This window comes from Delphinapterus leucas, chromosome 9, assembly GCF_059928025.1.
Source record: "Delphinapterus leucas isolate spDelLeu-1000000601 "Yukka" chromosome 9, BTC_Dleu_Yukka2, whole genome shotgun sequence".
Lineage (NCBI taxonomy): Eukaryota > Metazoa > Chordata > Mammalia > Artiodactyla > Monodontidae > Delphinapterus > Delphinapterus leucas.
In genome coordinates, this window is record NC_143137.1 from 4760248 (window position 1) to 4779693 (window position 19446).

At 38.4% G+C, this 19446-nt stretch overlaps 1 protein-coding gene across 1 annotated transcript in view; it reads left to right on the plus strand.

The window, feature by feature from the left end:
- XRCC2 (X-ray repair cross complementing 2) overlaps positions 1–19446 on the plus strand; it is a 51317-nt gene that overhangs the window by 20621 nt on the left and 11250 nt on the right. The window contains exon 3 of the mRNA XM_022577085.2: positions 1–19446. This exon is cut by the window's right edge and continues 11250 nt beyond it. Coding sequence (XP_022432793.1) covers positions 1–722 — 722 coding nt within the window. The 3' untranslated portion in view covers positions 723–19446.

The following is a 19446-nucleotide window of genomic DNA, read 5'->3' on the forward strand; positions in this document are numbered from 1 at the left end:
GTGATATTCTTGAATTTCATGGCCCAGAAGGAACAGGAAAAACAGAAATGCTTTATCATTTAACAGCACGATGTATACTTCCAAAATCGGAAGGCGGACTGGAAGTAGAAGTCTTGTTTATTGACACAGATTACCACTTCGATATACTTCGGCTTGTTACAATTCTTGAGCACAGACTATCCGAAAGTTCTGAAGAAATAATCAAACACTGCCTTGGGAGGTTTTCCTTGGTGTACTGCAGTAGTAGCACCCAGTTACTTCTCACACTGTACTCACTAGAAACTATGCTCTGTGGTCACCCCTCCCTCTGCCTTTTGGTTTTGGACAGCCTGTCAGCTTTTTATTGGATAGACCGTGTCAACGGAGGAGAAAGTGTTCACTTACAGGAGTCCACTCTGAAGAAATGTTCCCAGCTCTTAGAGAAGCTGGTAAATGAGTATCGATTGGCTCTTTTTGCAACAACACAAAGTATAATGCAGAAAACCTCAAGCTCAGCAGAAGGGCCTTCTTGTGCCTTTAATCGCCAGAGTGATGCGGATGTAGACTATAGACCCTATCTGTGTAAGGCGTGGCAACAAGTGGTAAAGCATAGAATATTTTTCTCCAAACAAGATGATTCCAAAACGAGCAACCAGTTTTCTTTAGTTTCACGTCATTTAAAAAGTAACAACTTAAAAAAACATTTTTTTGTTATTGGAGAAAGTGGTGTTGAGTTTTGTTGATATGTATCATAAGATAGTCTTTTTGTAGGATATTATGCAAATTTTAAAACGTCTTTAATAGGCCAAAAGGGTTTGATTCTAAAGTTCTTAAACTCTAAGGGAATTTAACATAACCGTGTTTCTATACAGAATGGATTTCTTAAACTAGTACAGTAGAACCTTAGACTCTTCTTCCCTAGGTTGTTGAAGATTATTCAAAGTGATAATAACAATTAAGCTATATTAAGTTGTTTTAAGACTAAGTAAATAAGATATACATTTCAGTCCAAATAAAGTGGAATATTCTAACTTTGTGTCACATTTCTGGAATTCAGTTAAATACTTGTTTAGGAAAGTTGAAATGCATTTCTGATTTTTCATATGTAACTCCTTTAAGAAGCTGTAAATTTGGAAAATGTTTCTGTAGAGCTGTTATTTCTGTAAAGAGGATGAAAACAAGGAGCCTACCCAATCTGCCTTTCGCACCAAAGACGATGGAAAGTCAGAGCACTTTGATCTGTTTTACTGAATTCAAAGATGGAGCTGCATTATGCTTGAGTTTCTGTATAATTTTTAAAACACAGGGAAATAAGATACCCATTCAAGGAGTTCTGTGAATATTGAAATTTTCATCTTTCTTGTTAAGTGATAGATAAATGCTAAAACTATATAGTAACTGTATGTTACTTGTGTTTTCTTACCCATTTAGAATACTTCAGACATACTCTGAAATGAATTGAAATGTTTCCAGCTGAGAGCTGGACAAGGCTGTATATACTTTGGCCCAGTAATGACCAGAAAGGGGAGCATGCACCTCCAGGGGCACACAAGGTAGTGTATTGTGGAAGAGGAAGAAAATTTTAGAACTTTGATTTATATATTTTAATCTAAGAAAAGATTAAATTATATCAATATTTGATATTCAGATTGACCCTGGCACTCACTCAACCTATATATCAGATTGCCTTATGTCACATGTATATTTGAGGTATCCTGTGGGAAAAGTGGAAAGAATTGACAGTGGTGTTCTCACAGGTATGTTCATTTATATGTAACCTATTTAGTTAAAATTAACTGTATGTTCACTTATCTAACGAAGATTCTTTATAAGGGCTTAAAGGATCATCTTCATAATGCAGGCATAGCAGATGTAGCATGTGCTGTCCATACCTGAAGCTCCTGGAGCTTACCTGCAGTTCCCCAAACCCAAAGACTTCTGAAGGTGTCTCTGGACGCCAGAGCCTGCTGCATGGGGCCCAAACCTGGCAGTCCTTAAGCAGTGAGGGTCAGGATTTGGTAGATGAATGCACCTGCTTCCTCACCCCTCAGTGAGGACAACGACGCATTTCTCAGGGTGGCCCTGGTAGGACTGATTCCCAGTCACTTACAGCAATAATCTATCCATTAACTCACTGTTTATTGCCTCCCATCCTTCCCTCTCACTTCCCCACTCTCATGGGGCTCCTGGGATTGTCTCCCTAATGAGCAAATCCTTGTCTAGGAACTACTTTTGTTGTGGGTTGAGGGGGAACCAAACTGTCGGCAGGCGTCAGACTAACAGCCCCTCTAGGCTCAGTATTTGCTCTTTAGCCACATTATGGAATTTAAAATGATGGCATTCTAATTGGCTGTCAAGTTAAATTACATTGGATCACATTACTGTCATTCATACCCGCTTACCTGTGTGCCATCAATAAATGTTCTCTTGCCATTAATATACTTTTAAATATTTACATATTTTATCCATACTTCATCCTTTTTCAGCTTATATTTTTCTGTATGTTATTACATGCAATACATGTTACACATAAGTAATTTATAAATATTTGTATGCTGAGGGAATATGCTTATTTTTCCCCATAAGAGTGTGTGATCAGTAAGAGTGACAATCTCTTGCTGTAATTAAGAGGACTTCTCCTTTTAGCTGTTGAGATGTGAAAATTCTGTTACCTTCCCTGTCAAGCTCTGGGTGTGTGTTACACGTGTTTATGAAAAACCTCGCAACTCTTAGCAGAATTCTGGCCTTGGCTATGATAGGAGTTTCCATTTCTCCTCTGTATAAATGAAGTGCTAATTTAGTGGGCTGTTATTCACAGATTTATAACTTATTCTTCAGGAACATGATTAAAAAATAATGAACTTTTATATTAACTTAAATTATCAATTATGTATTAATGTGTCAGACCAAAGACTTAGTTATCTTAAAAAGATTTGTTATCTAACATGTTAGAAGGAATTAATCCTGGCTAATAAAAAAGTCTTTTAAACTAAAAGTTATACCAATGGGATTTCTTGAACACTGTAGAAAAATTAATACTTGTAAAAAGAACCAACCTTAAAGGGGTAGAAGCGGCACATCCTGAGCCACAGGTGGCGGATAATGGGGATGCTGGATGGGACCAGAGGAATAACAGGAGTGAGGGTTACAGATCCTAGGGTAGTCATCCCATTTACTTGTTTAAAAGGGGGGGACCATAAAACACATTTCTTATAGGTGAACTTCTCAGGGAGACCATTTAAAACATGCATATGAAAGATATTTCAGATGCTCGTCTGATAAATGCTATAGAAAGTCAAGACAGTGCTCACCTTATCACTTCCATTGCATAAAGTTGTCAGCTTTCAGCTCTCAAATGCTGGATTATTAATATCATTCCAGAAAACTTTGATGCAGACTACTCTTCTGTGTGGATTATCTAAGAATGAGGATGAAACAGACATTTTCAGATGAACAGAAACTGAGAATTTACCACCAAAATTGCCTCACTAAAGGGACTTCTGAAAGATGGACTTCAAGGAGGAAGAATATGATCCCAAAGCCTGAAATGTAAGAAGTAATAGTGAGTAGAGAAAATAGTAAGCACTTGAAGAAATCTAAAGAAATATTGATGGTGTAAAACCACATCCAATTTATGGGAGGAAGAAATGATATAAAGTAGCAATTCTAGGCATCCCATTGCCTATAAGCCTAGTACATAGAAGGTAGGTAATTGAAATTATATCAATCTAAATAGCTTGTATTATTCTGAAGGAGAGTAGAGATATGGACCAAGTTTAGACTTAAGTATTAACTTGACAATTTGAAGAGCTGCTTCTAAAAGAAACAAATTGATATATGCTCCAGTAGTATATGTTGAGGCAAAAGGGAAAAGAGAAAAACAAAAAATGAACAAACACAGAAAAAGTGGATAGGACAAATGAGCACTAAATAATGCGGTAGAGATAAATCCAGTTATAAATGTGTTGAACTCTTCTGTGAAAAATCTTGGGTAATTAGGCTAGAGTTTTAACAATCTGCTATATGCTTTTTAAGGAAATACATCTAAAACCAAGATACAGAAATGTTGAGAGCCTAAAGATTAAAAAGACCAGAAAAGTATCAAAGGAAGCTCCTGGAGCTGTATAAGTAGATTTTAACTGTGGTAATATTTTCTGTCTTAACTGGTTAATGATAGAAGGTTTAGTTTATATGTCCTTTGTAAGATAACTTCAAAAATATAAAGCAGGCTTCCCTGGTGGCGCAGTGGTTGGGAGTCTGCCTGCTAATGCAGGGGACACGGATTCGAGCCCTGGTCTGGGAGGATCCCACATGCCGCAGAGCAACTAGGCCCGTGAGCCACAACTACTGAGCCTGCGCGTCTGGAGCCTGTGCTCCGCAACAAGAGAGGCCGCGATAGTGAGAGGCCCGCGCACCGCGATGAAGAGTGGCCCCGCTTGCCACAACTAGAGAAAGCCCTCGCACAGAAACGAAGACCCAACACAGCCATAAACAAATAACTTTTTTTTTTTTTTTTGCGGTATGCGGGCCACTCACTGTTGTGGCCTCTCCCGTTGCGGAGCACAGGTTCCGGATGCGCAGGCTCAGCGGCCATGGCTCACGGGCCCAGCCGCTCTGCGGCATGTGGGATCTTCCCGGACCGGGGCACGAACCCGTGTCCCCTGCATCGGCAGGCGGACTCTCAACCACTGCGCCACCAGGGAAGCCCCATAAACAAATAACTTTAAAAAAAAGTAGCAAAAATTTAGAGACTACAAGGAGAAATTGACAGTCACCATCATGGTAGACATTTTAATATACCTGGGAGACCAAGCAGTTAAAAAATCAGTTAAAGAGAGAGAATCTAAGCACAAGCTCAAACTTGATCTAATAAACGTATGTAGAACGCTGCAGACAAAATGAGAATGCATATCTTGAACACAAAAGGAAAATTTATGAAAACTGATCATGTGCTATGAGAAGACATCAAATTTCAGAGAGTCAGTATCATGGAGATCATTTTTCTTCATTATAATGCACTTGTCAGAAGTCGACAACACAAAGGATAACTAGAAAGTTTCCAAATTTAGAAAAAAGTTTAAATTTCTAAATAATCAATAGGTCACATAAGAAATCATATTCACAATTAGAAAATACTAACATACAAATTGTTAGAAAAAGAATAAACACAAAGGACACAGGAGAAAAACTGAGTAGAAATTACTGAAATAGAAGACACAAGAGAAGCAACAGTCAAATGACTGCCAAGAGCAAGGGCTCAAACAGTTTTCAGAGCGAACAGGAAGGCATGACTGTAAATAGAGTGGAGACTTTATATCAGTAACAACCGGTATCAGTAAATCTGAAAACTGAGGCAGTGGACACATCAAAACAATCTCAAAAAAAATCCCTGAAAAATACTGTAATCATTACAAGACTTGAATCAGTAATTTGAACTCTCCCCACAGTCATTTAGGGGGACTTCCAGTAATAGCAGAATATGTCGCTACCAAAACAGATCCTCTCTGGAGGATGACGATATCATTCATAGGCCTCAAGTTATTTTTAAAAGTGAATTCTTAAATGCAGTGTCCAAAATACAATCTAAGGTATTACGACACACAAAAAGACAGGTCTCTATGGGTGAGAAACTGCAGAAAGAAATGACCACCCCCCCCCACAGACATGACTGTATATATCAACACATCCACAACTCATGCAGACTAAGAATACATGGGAGGAACGCCATGAGTCAGGAGTCGGGTAAATGGAGTGGGTGTTCTAAGGTCCTTACATTGTCTGGGAGAAGGAAAGGTATCAACGTTAGACACTGATAAAGAGATTGCGTCTTATGATCTCTAGAATAACCACTCAAGAATAGAAAAAAAAGGTTTTAACTTTTCACATTAAAGGAATGGACAAAGATCCTCCATTAAATGCGACCTAAGAGGAGGCTGGTATATGTACACTAATACCAGACAAAAGATACTAAGGTAAGGATAGAAGGTATCTTTACTAGAGGTAAAGAAAAAGTGAAGTTGATAAAACTTTCAATTCACCAGGATGATATAAAGTTTACAGACATACAAGGGGAATAGAGACATTGAGAATTACGTTTGGAGATTTTAACACCCGAGTAATTGGTAAGCAGTAAACAAAACAAAATCAGTAAGGATACTAAAAATAGAACAGGATGATCCACAAACACCACACCACTCATCAAGTGCAGAATACATTATTTTTCAGCATGCTTATAACATTTTTTAGGGACCATATAGTGGGCCATAAAGCTGTGTCAACAAAATTCAAAGGATTGAAATCACAGAGTAAGTTCTCCAGTGCTGATACAATTACACCAGAAATCAGTAATGAAAAGATAATAGAAAATCTGCATATATTTCAAAAGTAAGGAACAAACTTCAAAATAAAATAGATTGGAGATATCACAATAGAAAATATAAAATATTTAATTCACTAATGAAATTTATATCAAATATGAGGAGTATTGTTAAAACAATACTTAGGGGGAAATTTATAGCCTTAAACCCTTTTGTTAGATCAGATGAAAGGCTAAAAAAGGAGCTAAATAAGCATTTCCTTAAAGAAGAAAATGAATAGTAAATTAAATCCCCTTCCCCAAATAAAAGAAATGTAATAACAAAAGCAGAGATAAATAAAATGGGAAAAATGTAATAAGGGATCAATAAAGCCAATACAGAGGAGGCAAGAATATACAATGGGGAAAAGACAGCCTCTTCAATAAACGGTATTGGGAAAACTGGATAGCTATATGCTAAAGAATTCAAACTGGACTACTTTCTCTTCACCATGCACAAAGGTAAATTCAAAATGGATTAAAGACTTAAATGTAAGACTCCTAAAACTTCTAGAAGAAAACAGGCAGGATGCTCTTTCACAGTGGCCTTAGTAATATTTTTTTTGGTTATATCATCTCAGGCAAGGGAAACAAAAGCAAGAATAAACATATGCTACTACATCAAATTAAAAAGCTTTTGCACAGTGAAGGAAACTATCAACAAAACAGAAAGGCCACCTACTGAATGGAAGAAGATATTTGCAAATGATATATCTGATGAGGGGTTAATATCCAAAATATACAAAGATCTCATACAACATCAAAAAACCAACCCAATTAAAAAATGGACAGAGGATCTAAATAGACATTCATCCAAAGAAGACATACAAATGGCCAACAGGAAAAGATGTTCAACATCACTAATTATCAGGGAAATCCAAATCAAAACCACAATGAGATGCCACCTCACACCTGTCAAAATGGCTGTTATAAAAAGACATCAAATAACAAATGTTGGTGAGGGTGTGGAGAAAAGGGAACCCTAGTGCACTGCTGGTGGGAATGTAAATTGGTGCAGCCACTATGGAGAACAGTATGGAGATTCCTCAAAAAATTAAAAATAGAACTACCATATGATCCAGCATTTCCACTCCTGAGTATTTATCTGAAGAAAATGAAAACACTAGTTAGAAAAGATAGATGCACCCCATGTTCATTGCTGCATTATTTACAATAGCCAAGATACGGAAGCAACCTTAAGTGCCCATCAGTAGATGAATGGATAAAGAAGATGTGGAATGTATACACACACACACACAAAATGGAATATTACTCATAAGACAAATGAAATCTTGGATTTCCCTGGTGGCACAGTGGTTAAGAATCTGCCTCCCAATGCACGGGACACAGGTTTGAGCCCTGGTCTGGGAAGATCCCACATGCCGCGGAGCAACTAAGCCCGTGCGCCACAACTACTGAGCCTGCACTCTAAAGCCTGCGAGCCACAACTACTGAGCCCGTGTGCCACAACTACTGAAGCCCACGCACCTAGAGCCTGTGCTCCGCAACAAGAGAAGCCAGTGCAGTGAGAAGCCTGAGCACCGCAACGAATAGTAGCCCCCACTCACTGCAACTAGAGAAAAGCCCATGCGCAGCAACAAAGACCCAATGCAGCCAAAATTAAATAACTTTATTTAAAAAAAAACAAACTGAAATCTTGCCATTTGTAACAACATGAATGGACCTAGAGGTTATTATGCTAAGTAAAATAAGTGGGACAAAGACAAATACTGTATCATTTCACTCATATCTGGAATCTAAAAAAACAAATGAACAAACATAAAACAGAAACAGTCATAGATACAGGGAACAAACAGGTGGTCACCAGAGGGGAGAGGGTTAGGGGGATGAGAGAAATAGGTGAGGGAGGTTAAGAGGTATAAACTTCCAGTTGCAAAATAAATGAGTCACAGGGATGAAATGTGCAGTGTGGGGAATACAGTCAATAATTATGTCATATCTTTGGTGACGGGTGGTAACTAAACCTATCATGGTGATCATTTTGAAATGTATAGAAATATCAAATCACTATGTTGTGTAACAGGAACTAGCATAGTGTGGTAGGCCAATTATACTTCAAAAACAAACTCATAGAAAAAGAGGTCATACTTGTGGTTACTAGAGGTAGGGGGTAGGCATGGGGGGCACTGGACGAAGGCCGTCAAAGGAACAAACTTCCAGGTATAAGTACCAGGGGTGTAATATACAACATGACTAATTAACACTGCTGGATGTTGTGTAGGAAAGTTGTCAAGAGAGTGAATGGTAAGAGTTCTCATCACAAGGATAAAATATTTTTTCTGTGTCTTTAATTTTGTATCTATATGAGATGATGGATGTTCACTACACTTACTGAGGTAATCATTTCATGGTGTATGTAAGTCAAATCATTATGTTGTACACCTTAAACTTACACAGTGCTGTATGTCAAATATATCTCAATAAAACTGGAAGAAAAAAGACATATATATATATATATATATATATATATATATATATATAAAGAACACTAAAAGACAGTCAACAAACAATTCAGTGAAATATAAATAGCATCATGACCAAGTTGGGTGTATCCCAGAACTCAAGGTGGGCCTAGCATTTGAAAATCGGTAAAGTTTGCCACATAAACTAGATTAAAGGGGGAAAAGTTAAGATACCAGACAATGCAGAAAAAGTGTTTGATAAAATTCAGTTATTTCATGATAAGTCACTGTAAGTTTCTCACGAAGAGATTACAGTAAAATTAATGTGAGTACATCAGTAGATACAGAGAAGCCTTTAATAAAATTCAACATCTTTTCACAATATTAAGTCTTCCTGTAGAATAGAAGAGAATTTCCTGGAACTGATAAAAGGTATCTACAAAAACCCCACAGTAAACATTACTAAATAGTGAAACAGTAGAGGCATTACCTTTAAAATGAAGAACAAGACAAAAAGTCTGCCGTCACTTTTGACATTGTACCGAAAGGGTCCACACAGTAAGGCACGGAAAATGAATAAAAGGCGTCAGGAAGAAACAAAGTTGTCATTATTGTAAGATCGTACGGTTGTGTACATGGAAACCCAAAAGCCATCTGTAAATAGATATTAGAATTAAGAGTTTAGCAAATGTGTTAGTTAAAAGATCAACATTTAAATATTTCTAAATACCAGCAACAGGATTAGAAAAATGGAATTTTAAAAGTACACAATTTCAATCATAACTAAAAATATAAGATACCTGGAAATCTCACAAAAATATGCAAGACCTTTTGGAGAAAATCACAAGGCTATATTGAAAGAAACTAAAGAAAACCTAAACAAATGGAGAGAGGTAGCATGTTCATAGACTGAGAGACTCAGTATTATAAAGACATCAATTCTGCCACTGATTAATTGATCCAGTGCAATTCCTGTCAAAATCCTAACAAAGTATTTTTGTTTTCTTTCATTTTGGAACTTAAATGATTCTTAAATTTAGCAGAGCAAGGATCCAAGGACAGCCAAGACCCTTGTATCAGTTCAGGTCTTCTAGGAGACAGATGCAAAAATGTGGCTAGAAGTGTGAGATGTAAAGGATAAAGAGAAGAAGCAGGAATGGGCAGGGAGAGCCTTCAGAGTGTGCTGCAGGTCTGACACCTGTGGGTGGAGGAAGGAAGGAAGGACTGGCAGGAAGAGCTTCAGACTGGCTGCAGAGCTCAGAAAGTCTTGGCCTGACCACAGGGAACGCCGGTGTGAAGACTGTAGAGGGTCATACATTGGGCCAGTCCTTAGTACTCCTGCCTTGCTCGGGCATTGGTTAGCTGCCTGGGAAGGAGGACATGACCTCAGCTCAATTGCTGCATCAGATCCAGAAGATGCTTTAGGGGGAGGCTGTTAACGAACCCCGCCCATTGCGGCAGATTCACTCTCAAAGGAAATCTGAGTGGTGCACTTCTTTTTTTTTTTTTTTAATTATTTATTATCATTTATTTTTGTCTGCATTAGGCCTTCGTTGCTGTGCATGGGCTTTCTCTAGTTACGGTGAGCGGGGGCTACTCTTTGTTGGGGTGCGTGGGCTTCTCTTTTTGTGGAGCATGGGCTCTAGGCATGCAGGCTTCAGTAGTTGTGGTGCGCGGGCTCAGTAGTGGCGCATGGGCTTAGTTATTCTGCGGCATGTGGGATCTTCCCGGACCAGGGCTTGAACCCGTGTCCCCCTGCATTGGCAGGCAGATTCTTAACCACTGTGCCACCAGGGAAGCCCCGAGTGGTGCACTTCTAATGCTGCTCTGTGTTCTGAAAGAAGACTGAGGTAGGGAGCCTTACCCTATTATGTGGAAAGATATTATATAGCTAAAGTAATTAAGATTGTGTCTTATTGGTACAAGGATAAGCAAGTAGAACAGCATAGAGCAGCAGAACAAACCCACCCAAGTATGGAGCTTAATACATGTCAGAAGTAGCAAGTCACTGTGGGAAGGATGGACTGTTCACATTGTAGCAAGGATGGATGACATGTGGAAAAAAATGAAACTGGACCTTTATATATATATATTTGAAAAATCCATTTCAATGGTTAAAGACATAAATGTAAAAGCAAAAACATTAAAAACTACAGAAGACTATACATGAGAATATATTTGTGATCTTGGAGTAGGGAAGTACTTCTTCAAACAGACACAAAAAGCAATCAATAGCCATAATAGAAAAGAAAAATTTTGACAACATTAAAACTTTGAACTTCTATTCATCAAAAGATAGTGAAAAGCTTGGGCTTCCCTGGTGGTGCAGTGGTTGAGCGTCAGCCTGCTGATGCAGGGGACACGGGTTCGTGCCCTGGTCTGGGAAGATCCCACATGCCGCGGAGCGGCTGGGCCTGTGAGTCATGGCCACTGAGCCTGCGCGTCCGGAGCCTGTGCTCCGCAACGGGAGAGGCCACAACAGTTACAGGCCTGCGTACTGCAAAAAAAAAAAAAAAAATAGTGAAAAGCTACAAACTGAAAGTATATTTGCAACCCATGTGAACAACATGTTTAATATCCAAACCAAATTAAATATATACACAGATGAATATACACATTGTAATTTTTTCTGTTCATTAGCTTTTCTAATTCGTTATAATTGTGTATACATATGGTGTACACACAAATCAATAAGGAAGAATTAATGCATAGGGAAGTGGGCAAAACATTTAGAGGCATTCCACAGAAGGAGAAACAGGAATAGTCAAGAAACATGAAATGAGGTTCAATCTCATTGGTAATTGGAAATACAGGTTAAGATCTTAAGATGTCATTTCATACACACCTGGTTGACAGAAACTGGAAGGCTGGCAGTACTAAGTGCTGAAGAAGGTAGGCAACAAAGGGAAGCCCAGTTGAGTGCTGGTGGGAATGCAAGCCAGCTGTGTGTGGAACAGCACGTAACACACATACCCCTTTTGTCTGGCATATACCCTTGAGAAGTTCTTGCTCCTATGCAGCAGGAGAGATGCATGAATATATTAGCATTGTACCAGCAAAAGCCGGAATCAACTAAAACATCCACTCACCATAGAATGGATAAAGAAATGGTAGTTTATCCCTACTATTAAGCCCTGAACAGCATTAAAAATGAATGCACTACTGCAAGATGCATAAGCATTAGATAAATCTTAGAAACATAATGTTGAATTTTCTTAAAAGATTGCAGAAGGACTTCCCTAGCAGTCCGGTGGTTAAGACTCCATGCTCCCAATGCAGGGGGAACAGGTTCCATCCCTGGCTGGGGAACTAAGATCCCACATGCCACACATGGCACGGACAATTAAAAAAAAAAATTGCAGAGGAATACTTTCAGCATAACACCTTTTTGATAGCTTTATTAAGATATAAATCACATACCATAAACTTCACCCATTTAAAGTATACCCTTGTGGGTTTTAGTTTATTTAGAGTTGTACAACTATTTTAATTTTAGAAAATTTTCATCATCCCCCAAAAGAAACTCCATATCCACTATCAGTCATTCTCCCCAGCCCCTGGCAACCACTAATCTACTTTCTAACTCTATAGATTTGCCTATTCTGGACATTTCCTATGAATGAAATCGCACAATAGGTGGCCTTTTGTGAGGCATCTGTCACTTAGGATAATGTTTTCAAGATTCTTCCCTGTTGCAGCAAGTGTCGGTACTTCATTCCTTTTTATTGCCATGTAATATTCTATTATGGAAATATATACCACTTTTTAAAAATTCCATCCGTTGAAAGACATTTAGGTTGCTTCCAATTTGGGGCTATTATGAATAGTGCTGCCGTGAACACTCATACATTTTTAATGTGGAGATTCTTTAAAAAATAAGGTTCAGAGAGGGAATTTCCTGGCGGCCCAGTGGATGGGATGCCAGCGCTTCCACTGGGGGGGGGCGGGGCGGCGCAGGTTCCATCCCTGGTTGGGGAGCTAAGATCCCACATGCTGCGTGGGCACAGCCAAAAAATAAAAAATAAACCAAGTATTTTAAAAAATAAAGGGTTCAAAGACAAGCGAAACTATTGTATGCTAAAGTTAGAAGAAGAAGGGGACAGCAGAATGAGATTTGAGGAAGTTCTAATCAGTTCACTAAGGTTCATTTTTAATGCGTCTCATAACATTATCATAGGTTACCGTAATTATCACATATACACACGAACACATAGGAGTAGGGCGCTCTGGCCTCAACCTTTTGTAAAAGTTCAATGGTTGGGTGTGGGGGAGGCACTAGCCTCTAAAACCCCCAGTAGGTCTTGATTTCTGGGAGAGACCTGGGTTCTTTGCATTTCTCGTATAAATTCCTTCATGGTGCTCCCACTTTCCAGATGTGTTCATTTCTTGAGTATTTTTTGAGTTCTGCTGGGTAAATCAGCCTGCTTCTGGGCTCTGCTGAGCCGTCCACATCCTGTCTTACCGGGTCCACAGACCCATCCCCATCCACCAGCTTTCTAGCTTCAAAAATTGTGTTGCTATTGTCTCTTCCCCCCTCTTTGTATTTTTGAGCTTTTACTTTTTCCCCTTTTCTGTCATTGCAGTTTGGTTTCAGGAGGAATTAGAAGTAAACGGGTATGTTCGACTGCTGTGGTTACCCAGAAATTTTATAATTACGTTGAGTCAGGGTTTTTTCTATTACTTGCCCCTAAGGGCATCCTGATCTGACATGTTATCAATAGTATTTTCACATAGAAATATTCTACAACATGATATTTAGTATTCCCTCTTATAGATATGTAATTATTTAATCATTCTTGAATATGTGAGTGGTTTCCAATTTCCTGAATATTTAAAAAATAGAATATAGAAATAGATTTGCTGCAACGTTTTCACGATGTCAAATATCTCAAGGTTTTTTCCAATTCATACTCCTGCTCTCAGTGGAGAAGAATATCAGTATCTTCGCACCAATAACAGAGTATTTACTTTATTTACACCTTATATTTATTTTCTAATTATATTCATTTGAAAAAACTCAGAAAAATAATATCAAGAAATAGAGTAGTCATAATCCCACCACCCAGAGATCTCTACTATTAATATTTGGAGTATATCATTCTAGACTTTTCTCTATACACGTATACACATTGTTTGTGAGATAGTGTTTGGCTTTTTGTTTCGATTTGTTCTGGGTTTTTCCTTACTGTACATGCTGTTTTATACTTTGTTTACTTGACAATGTGCTATGGACACCTTTCCACATCAATATTGATCTAATCATTGTCAAAGCTCTGTATACCATAGTTTGCTTAACCTACCCTATTGATGGGTGTTTAGATTGTCTACATTTTTTTCTAAATCCTTATACATATAGCTTTGTAGTAGTCCAATTTTTTCCTTTAGATAAATAAAGAGATATTGCTTGGTTAACAGATGGTTACTTTTTTGAGTTCTCAGTACGTTACTGTGTACTGCTGAAGGCTGTAGAAAAAGCAGAGCCAGGAGGGCTCTGACAGTATCGTTTGATCTTCTACATAATTCAGTTCCTGGACTTTTAACTGTGTGAACTAATGAATTTACATTTTGCCTACTCTGGCAAAATGTGTAATCTGTAATTTCAAACTCCTGCTAAGCTAAAGAGAGAGGCACTTGACCCCGCCTATATTCGTATTTACGTAACATAAAGTTCAGATTTCAACCATGATGGGAACTGCAAAATGCTATAATTCATGTGAGTGCTATCTAAAACACAAATTATTTAATAACAGATTATTCAAAATTTAGGAAGTTTGCATCTTTTATATAGTAATGTCTAAATTAAGAATATGGGTTAATATTTAGAGTATTCTTAGTCTGATGTATTATATTACATTGCATATGAAGCCTTGACATGAGTTAACCTATATATCTTTAAATATTTGCAAAATTATATTTTATATGAGCCTGTAATAAATGACCATATTACAATTCAGAAGCTGAAAAGTGCAGTGAGAGTTGCCATGGGAACCTTAATGTGATATCCCCTTGCTTTCATTTAAATTTCATTTTTAATATTGCATTAACATTTTTGCATTTAATGGATAGATATTTGAATTAATATTGAAGTGCTCTCTCTAATATAAATAAAATATAAGAAATGAAAATGTGATTTTTCTTCCAATGAACAAATGAACATATAATCCGAGATCTCGTAGAAATAACAGCACTTGAGTTTTAAATTATTGGATTTCATTCATTTATTTTGAAATTTCTTAAAGGATCCCTTTTAAAAGATTAAGAAATATTTATGGATAGTCACATAACTCATGTCTTTAACATTTCACATATGTTTCAGAATTTCCTGAAGGCTATTTGTGGGCAATTTACTTCACTGTGCCTTAATTTATTCTGTGTTTTTCAGATTAGATGACCTCTGAGGCCTGTTCTACCTCTGTAAGTCCATATTAGTGTACTGATCATTTATAGGCTGATACAGCTACTTAAAACAGAATACCATATTACCAAATACAGATTCGTCTATTTAAGTTTATTATATAAAAATCTAACTTATGCTAGAGATATAAGGTATTTTTTTATTACAAAGGATTCTTGACTATACTAAGTATTCACACAGATTATATGTGAATAGTGTGGTTAAAACTGAAATAAATATATAAAATATATGGACAACAATCTGTGGTGCGATGGGGCTCTTAGGTATCAGGAGTCTCAGGTTCTCTCATGAATTACAGTCAACTAGGTCTTGACTATATGCAAATTATTTAATCTCTTGTGTATAAAACAAAAAGAGTAGGGAATTCCCTGGCCGTCTAGTGGTTAGGACTTGGTGCTTTCACTGCAGTGGCCCAGGTTCAATCCCTGATGGGGGATCTAAGATCCCGCAAGCCACGGACCGCGGCCAAAAAAACAAACAAACAAACAGAGTAAATTGGGATCACTGGGCTTCTTTTCTACTCACATACTCCCTAAATGAAATTTGGAAAATTAAGTATTACCTTACACCTTTTGAATTGACCTTCAGAACTTTAATTCATAAGTTTAGATAGTGGCAAAAAGTTTGATTTCTGACATATTAACACTTTAAAATAAAATATTTATTAAATATATCCAATGAAATCTACATATCATAGCAATTTTATACCTACCACCCTTTTTTTAAATACAAAAGTACAGTTTGTATTAATGCTGTGTGATTCCTCTTATGTGGGTTTTGTAGAGTGATCAAATACATAGAAAGTAGAAGGGTGGTTGTCGGGGGCTGGGGGGAGGGGGAGATGGGGAATTGTTTAATGGCTATAGAGTTTCAGTTTTGCAAGATAAAGAGTTCTGGAGATTGTGTGAATGTGCTTAACACTACGGCACTGTACACTTAACAACAGTTAAGATGGTAAATTTATGTTATGTGTATTTTAACACCTTTATTAAAAATATATTTATTTATCTTATTTTTGGCTGCATAGGGTCTTTGTTGCTGCACACAGGCTTTCTCTAGTTGCGGTGAGCGGGGCTACTCTTCGTTGCGGTGCACGGGCTTCTCATTGCAGTGGCTTCTCTTGTCACAGAGCATGGACTCTAGGCACGCAAGCTTCAGTAGTTGCAGCACGCAGGCTCAGTAGTTGTGGCTCGCAGGTTCTAGAGCGCAGGCTCAGTAGTTGTGTCGCGTGGGCTTAGTTGCTCCGCGGCATGTGGGATCTTCCCAGACCAGGGCTCACACCTGTGTCCCCTGCATTGGCAGACGGATTCTCAACCACTGCTCCACCAGGGAAGCCCTACCGCCGGTTTTTAAATTAAAAATAGATTCAAAAGTAAAGCTTGTATTTAATAGTCAAAATTTTTACATCATTACTAGTTTCCTGAATTCCTTCCCCCTACAGAAGTTTGATCTAACATATTTTTTATATTTAAAAGTCCATTACTGACTGTTGACCTGATTACATGTGTCTGCAACAAAAATATGTATATAAATTTAAATTAGAAGCAATTTTCTCCTGTGATCTTAAGGTTCCAAGTATTAAATAACTGAATAATTACTACAGCTCTTAGTAGAATACAGTTGGTTGAAACAACCTATGTATTTCAAATATTGATAAATAATGGGTAAAACAAAGTAAATGTGCTGGAAATGTATTTCTTCATAAGCTGTGTAAGTTGAATCTGCATTTTATAAGTACATAGTAGTTCTGAATAAATGAACAGAATTAGTTGATGGGTAGCATCAGGAAGGAGACTTGCCCCAATTTAAAAAATAAGTATGGATTTTAAAATCCAGTAATCTAAGAGTTAGTGAAATTAGAACATTAATATGAAAGTTTAACTTAGCTTGAATATATGTTTCTTTCATTGGAAGTTCATCTGTCAGAAGTAACCATGGAAATATTCATCCCTCTTCTTTGAAATAGACAACTGAGACAAGCACATGGCCGAAGTTCCTTCCCCTTGTCAAGAATTCAGAAAATGCAGAGAAAGTGCATTTTGTAACAGATTGGGATTTCCCAAGATGATGTTTATAAATCTTGACTATTTGAATTATTGGATGGATAGATAGGTAGGTAGGTAGGTAGGTAGGCAGGTAGGTAGGTAGTAGGTAGAGGACATAAATCCTTGCCATTTTATTGCCTGGATGAAGTGAGCATCCTCTGCCTTCAGTATTTTGTGTACATGCCTCTTTGCTCACAGGGTATTCTCCTTCAGAAGTGATGCCGCCTTCTAAGTAATCAGAGATGTTAGTTAGGTCATTAAAAGAATTGTGTTTTCTCCACTGACGCACTCTGTAAGCTATCCCACCATTAATGAATAAGAGAGGGGAAAGCATGAAAACCTGCTGTGGGTTTATGGTTCTTTGATTAAAGGAATCCTCACAGACACCAGTATTTCAGACTGATCCCCCACCACCACCCGCTGACTTGCCTTTTTTTGGGGGGGAGGTGCCTCAGCAGGGTACCGTAGTAAGATTTGGTATGGGTGATAGGTATGCCTTTCTTGTGTAAAATGAGTAGGTACACTTTATTCTATAAAATGAGAGTATCTTGTGATGTTTCCATGCCACCGATAACTGTTAAATGAGCAATTGAAGCATCCATGACCCAACAAGGACAAGACAACGAAGGGCTCAAACTATGTCCAGCAGGCAACTCAGAGCAGCCAAAATGCTTGGCTGAAAGGGAGGGCAGTCTGGAATAGGTGGCAGGAAATGACACCAATACTAGTTACAAATTTGGGGCCAGCTACAGTGGCAGAGTCGGTCTTGGTGTGCTTCAAGGAGATGAGTGGCTATTACCATTAAGATGACTCTTTCCTTTCTTCTGGAGAGGAAGTGAGGGCATCGTGCTCTCGTATGAGATCTGGATATCATAAGAGGACATGAGTAGATCCAAGTGGTGCAAGGGGTTGACTATATCTTACTCTGTGGTGTGCCAACCAAAATCTGCACAGCCATGCCTATTTCACTCCACTAACCCCTACCCCCTTACACACACACACACACACACACACAGCAACACTAGCAGTGGCTCGTAGTTCTCCGTGGTTGTGGACCCAATAACAGCTGCTGCCACCATAGCCCAGCAAATCAAGGAGCTCCGTCCACCAACTTGACAATGAAGACCACCTGCTGTGCCTGCCCACTGGCCTCCCCAGTAACTGCCTGGAGAGGCCAGGTAGCACAACCTGGAAATTGAGGGGCCTTAATGTCCTCTGAGGTTGACCGACAAATGAGAGTTCAGGAAAGGAAGGGAACTGTTATATGAGTTATTTTCCCTTCCTCCCCCTGAATGGACTGCTCCTAGACACAGCACTTTATATCGCTGAGGACACCCTGTGAGACCAAGCTGACTGTTAGGGTGCCATGGTAAGCTTGCCATGTGCCCGTGGATATGCTCTTCTGACTCCCCTTCCCCTCACTAATAAATTATTAGTATGTTCGCTTTGCCTCATGTTCTTTTTCTGGGGAACACAGGCTAAGACAGTGCTGTACAAACATTCTTCTGTATATCTATGATTAATTCTTTTTTTTTTTTTTTTTTTTTTTTGCGGTACGTGGGCCTCTCACTGCTGCGGCCTCTCCCGTTGCGGAGCACAGGCTCCGGACACGCAGGCTCAGCGGCCATGGCTCACAGGCCCAGCCGCTCCGCGGCATGTGGGATCTTCCCGGACCGGGGCACGAACCCGTGTCCGCCGCATCGGCAGGCGGACTCTCAACCACTGCGCCACCAGGGAAGCCCTGTGATTAATTCTTTACACTAAATTCCTAGAAGTGTTAACGCTATTTAAAATAAGGCCATGGGAATTCCCTGGAGGTCCAGTGGTTAGGACTCAGCGCTTTCACTGCTGAGGGCGCGGGTTCCATCCCTGGTCGGGGAACTAAGATCCCATGCCAAAAATAAAATAAGGCCATTTTTTTCAACTTGTAAATAATTGTATGTTTGCTATTCTGATTTTAAAGTAATATATGTTATCACAGACATTTTACAGAATAAGAAAATTAAAAGTTATATTAACTTTATTGGTGTATATACTCTCTCAGATTTTCTTAAGCATTATAATAGTTAAGAAACATTATTTCACTGGTTGATTACGGAGTTTCTTATAAGGAAAAAAAATGTATCAGCTTAGAATTAGATCATTGTTAAATGTGGGAGATGGGACCTAAAGGCATAATCTGGAAACAAACAGGAAAACAAAGATCCTTTTTTTCTTGTGTTTTAAAAA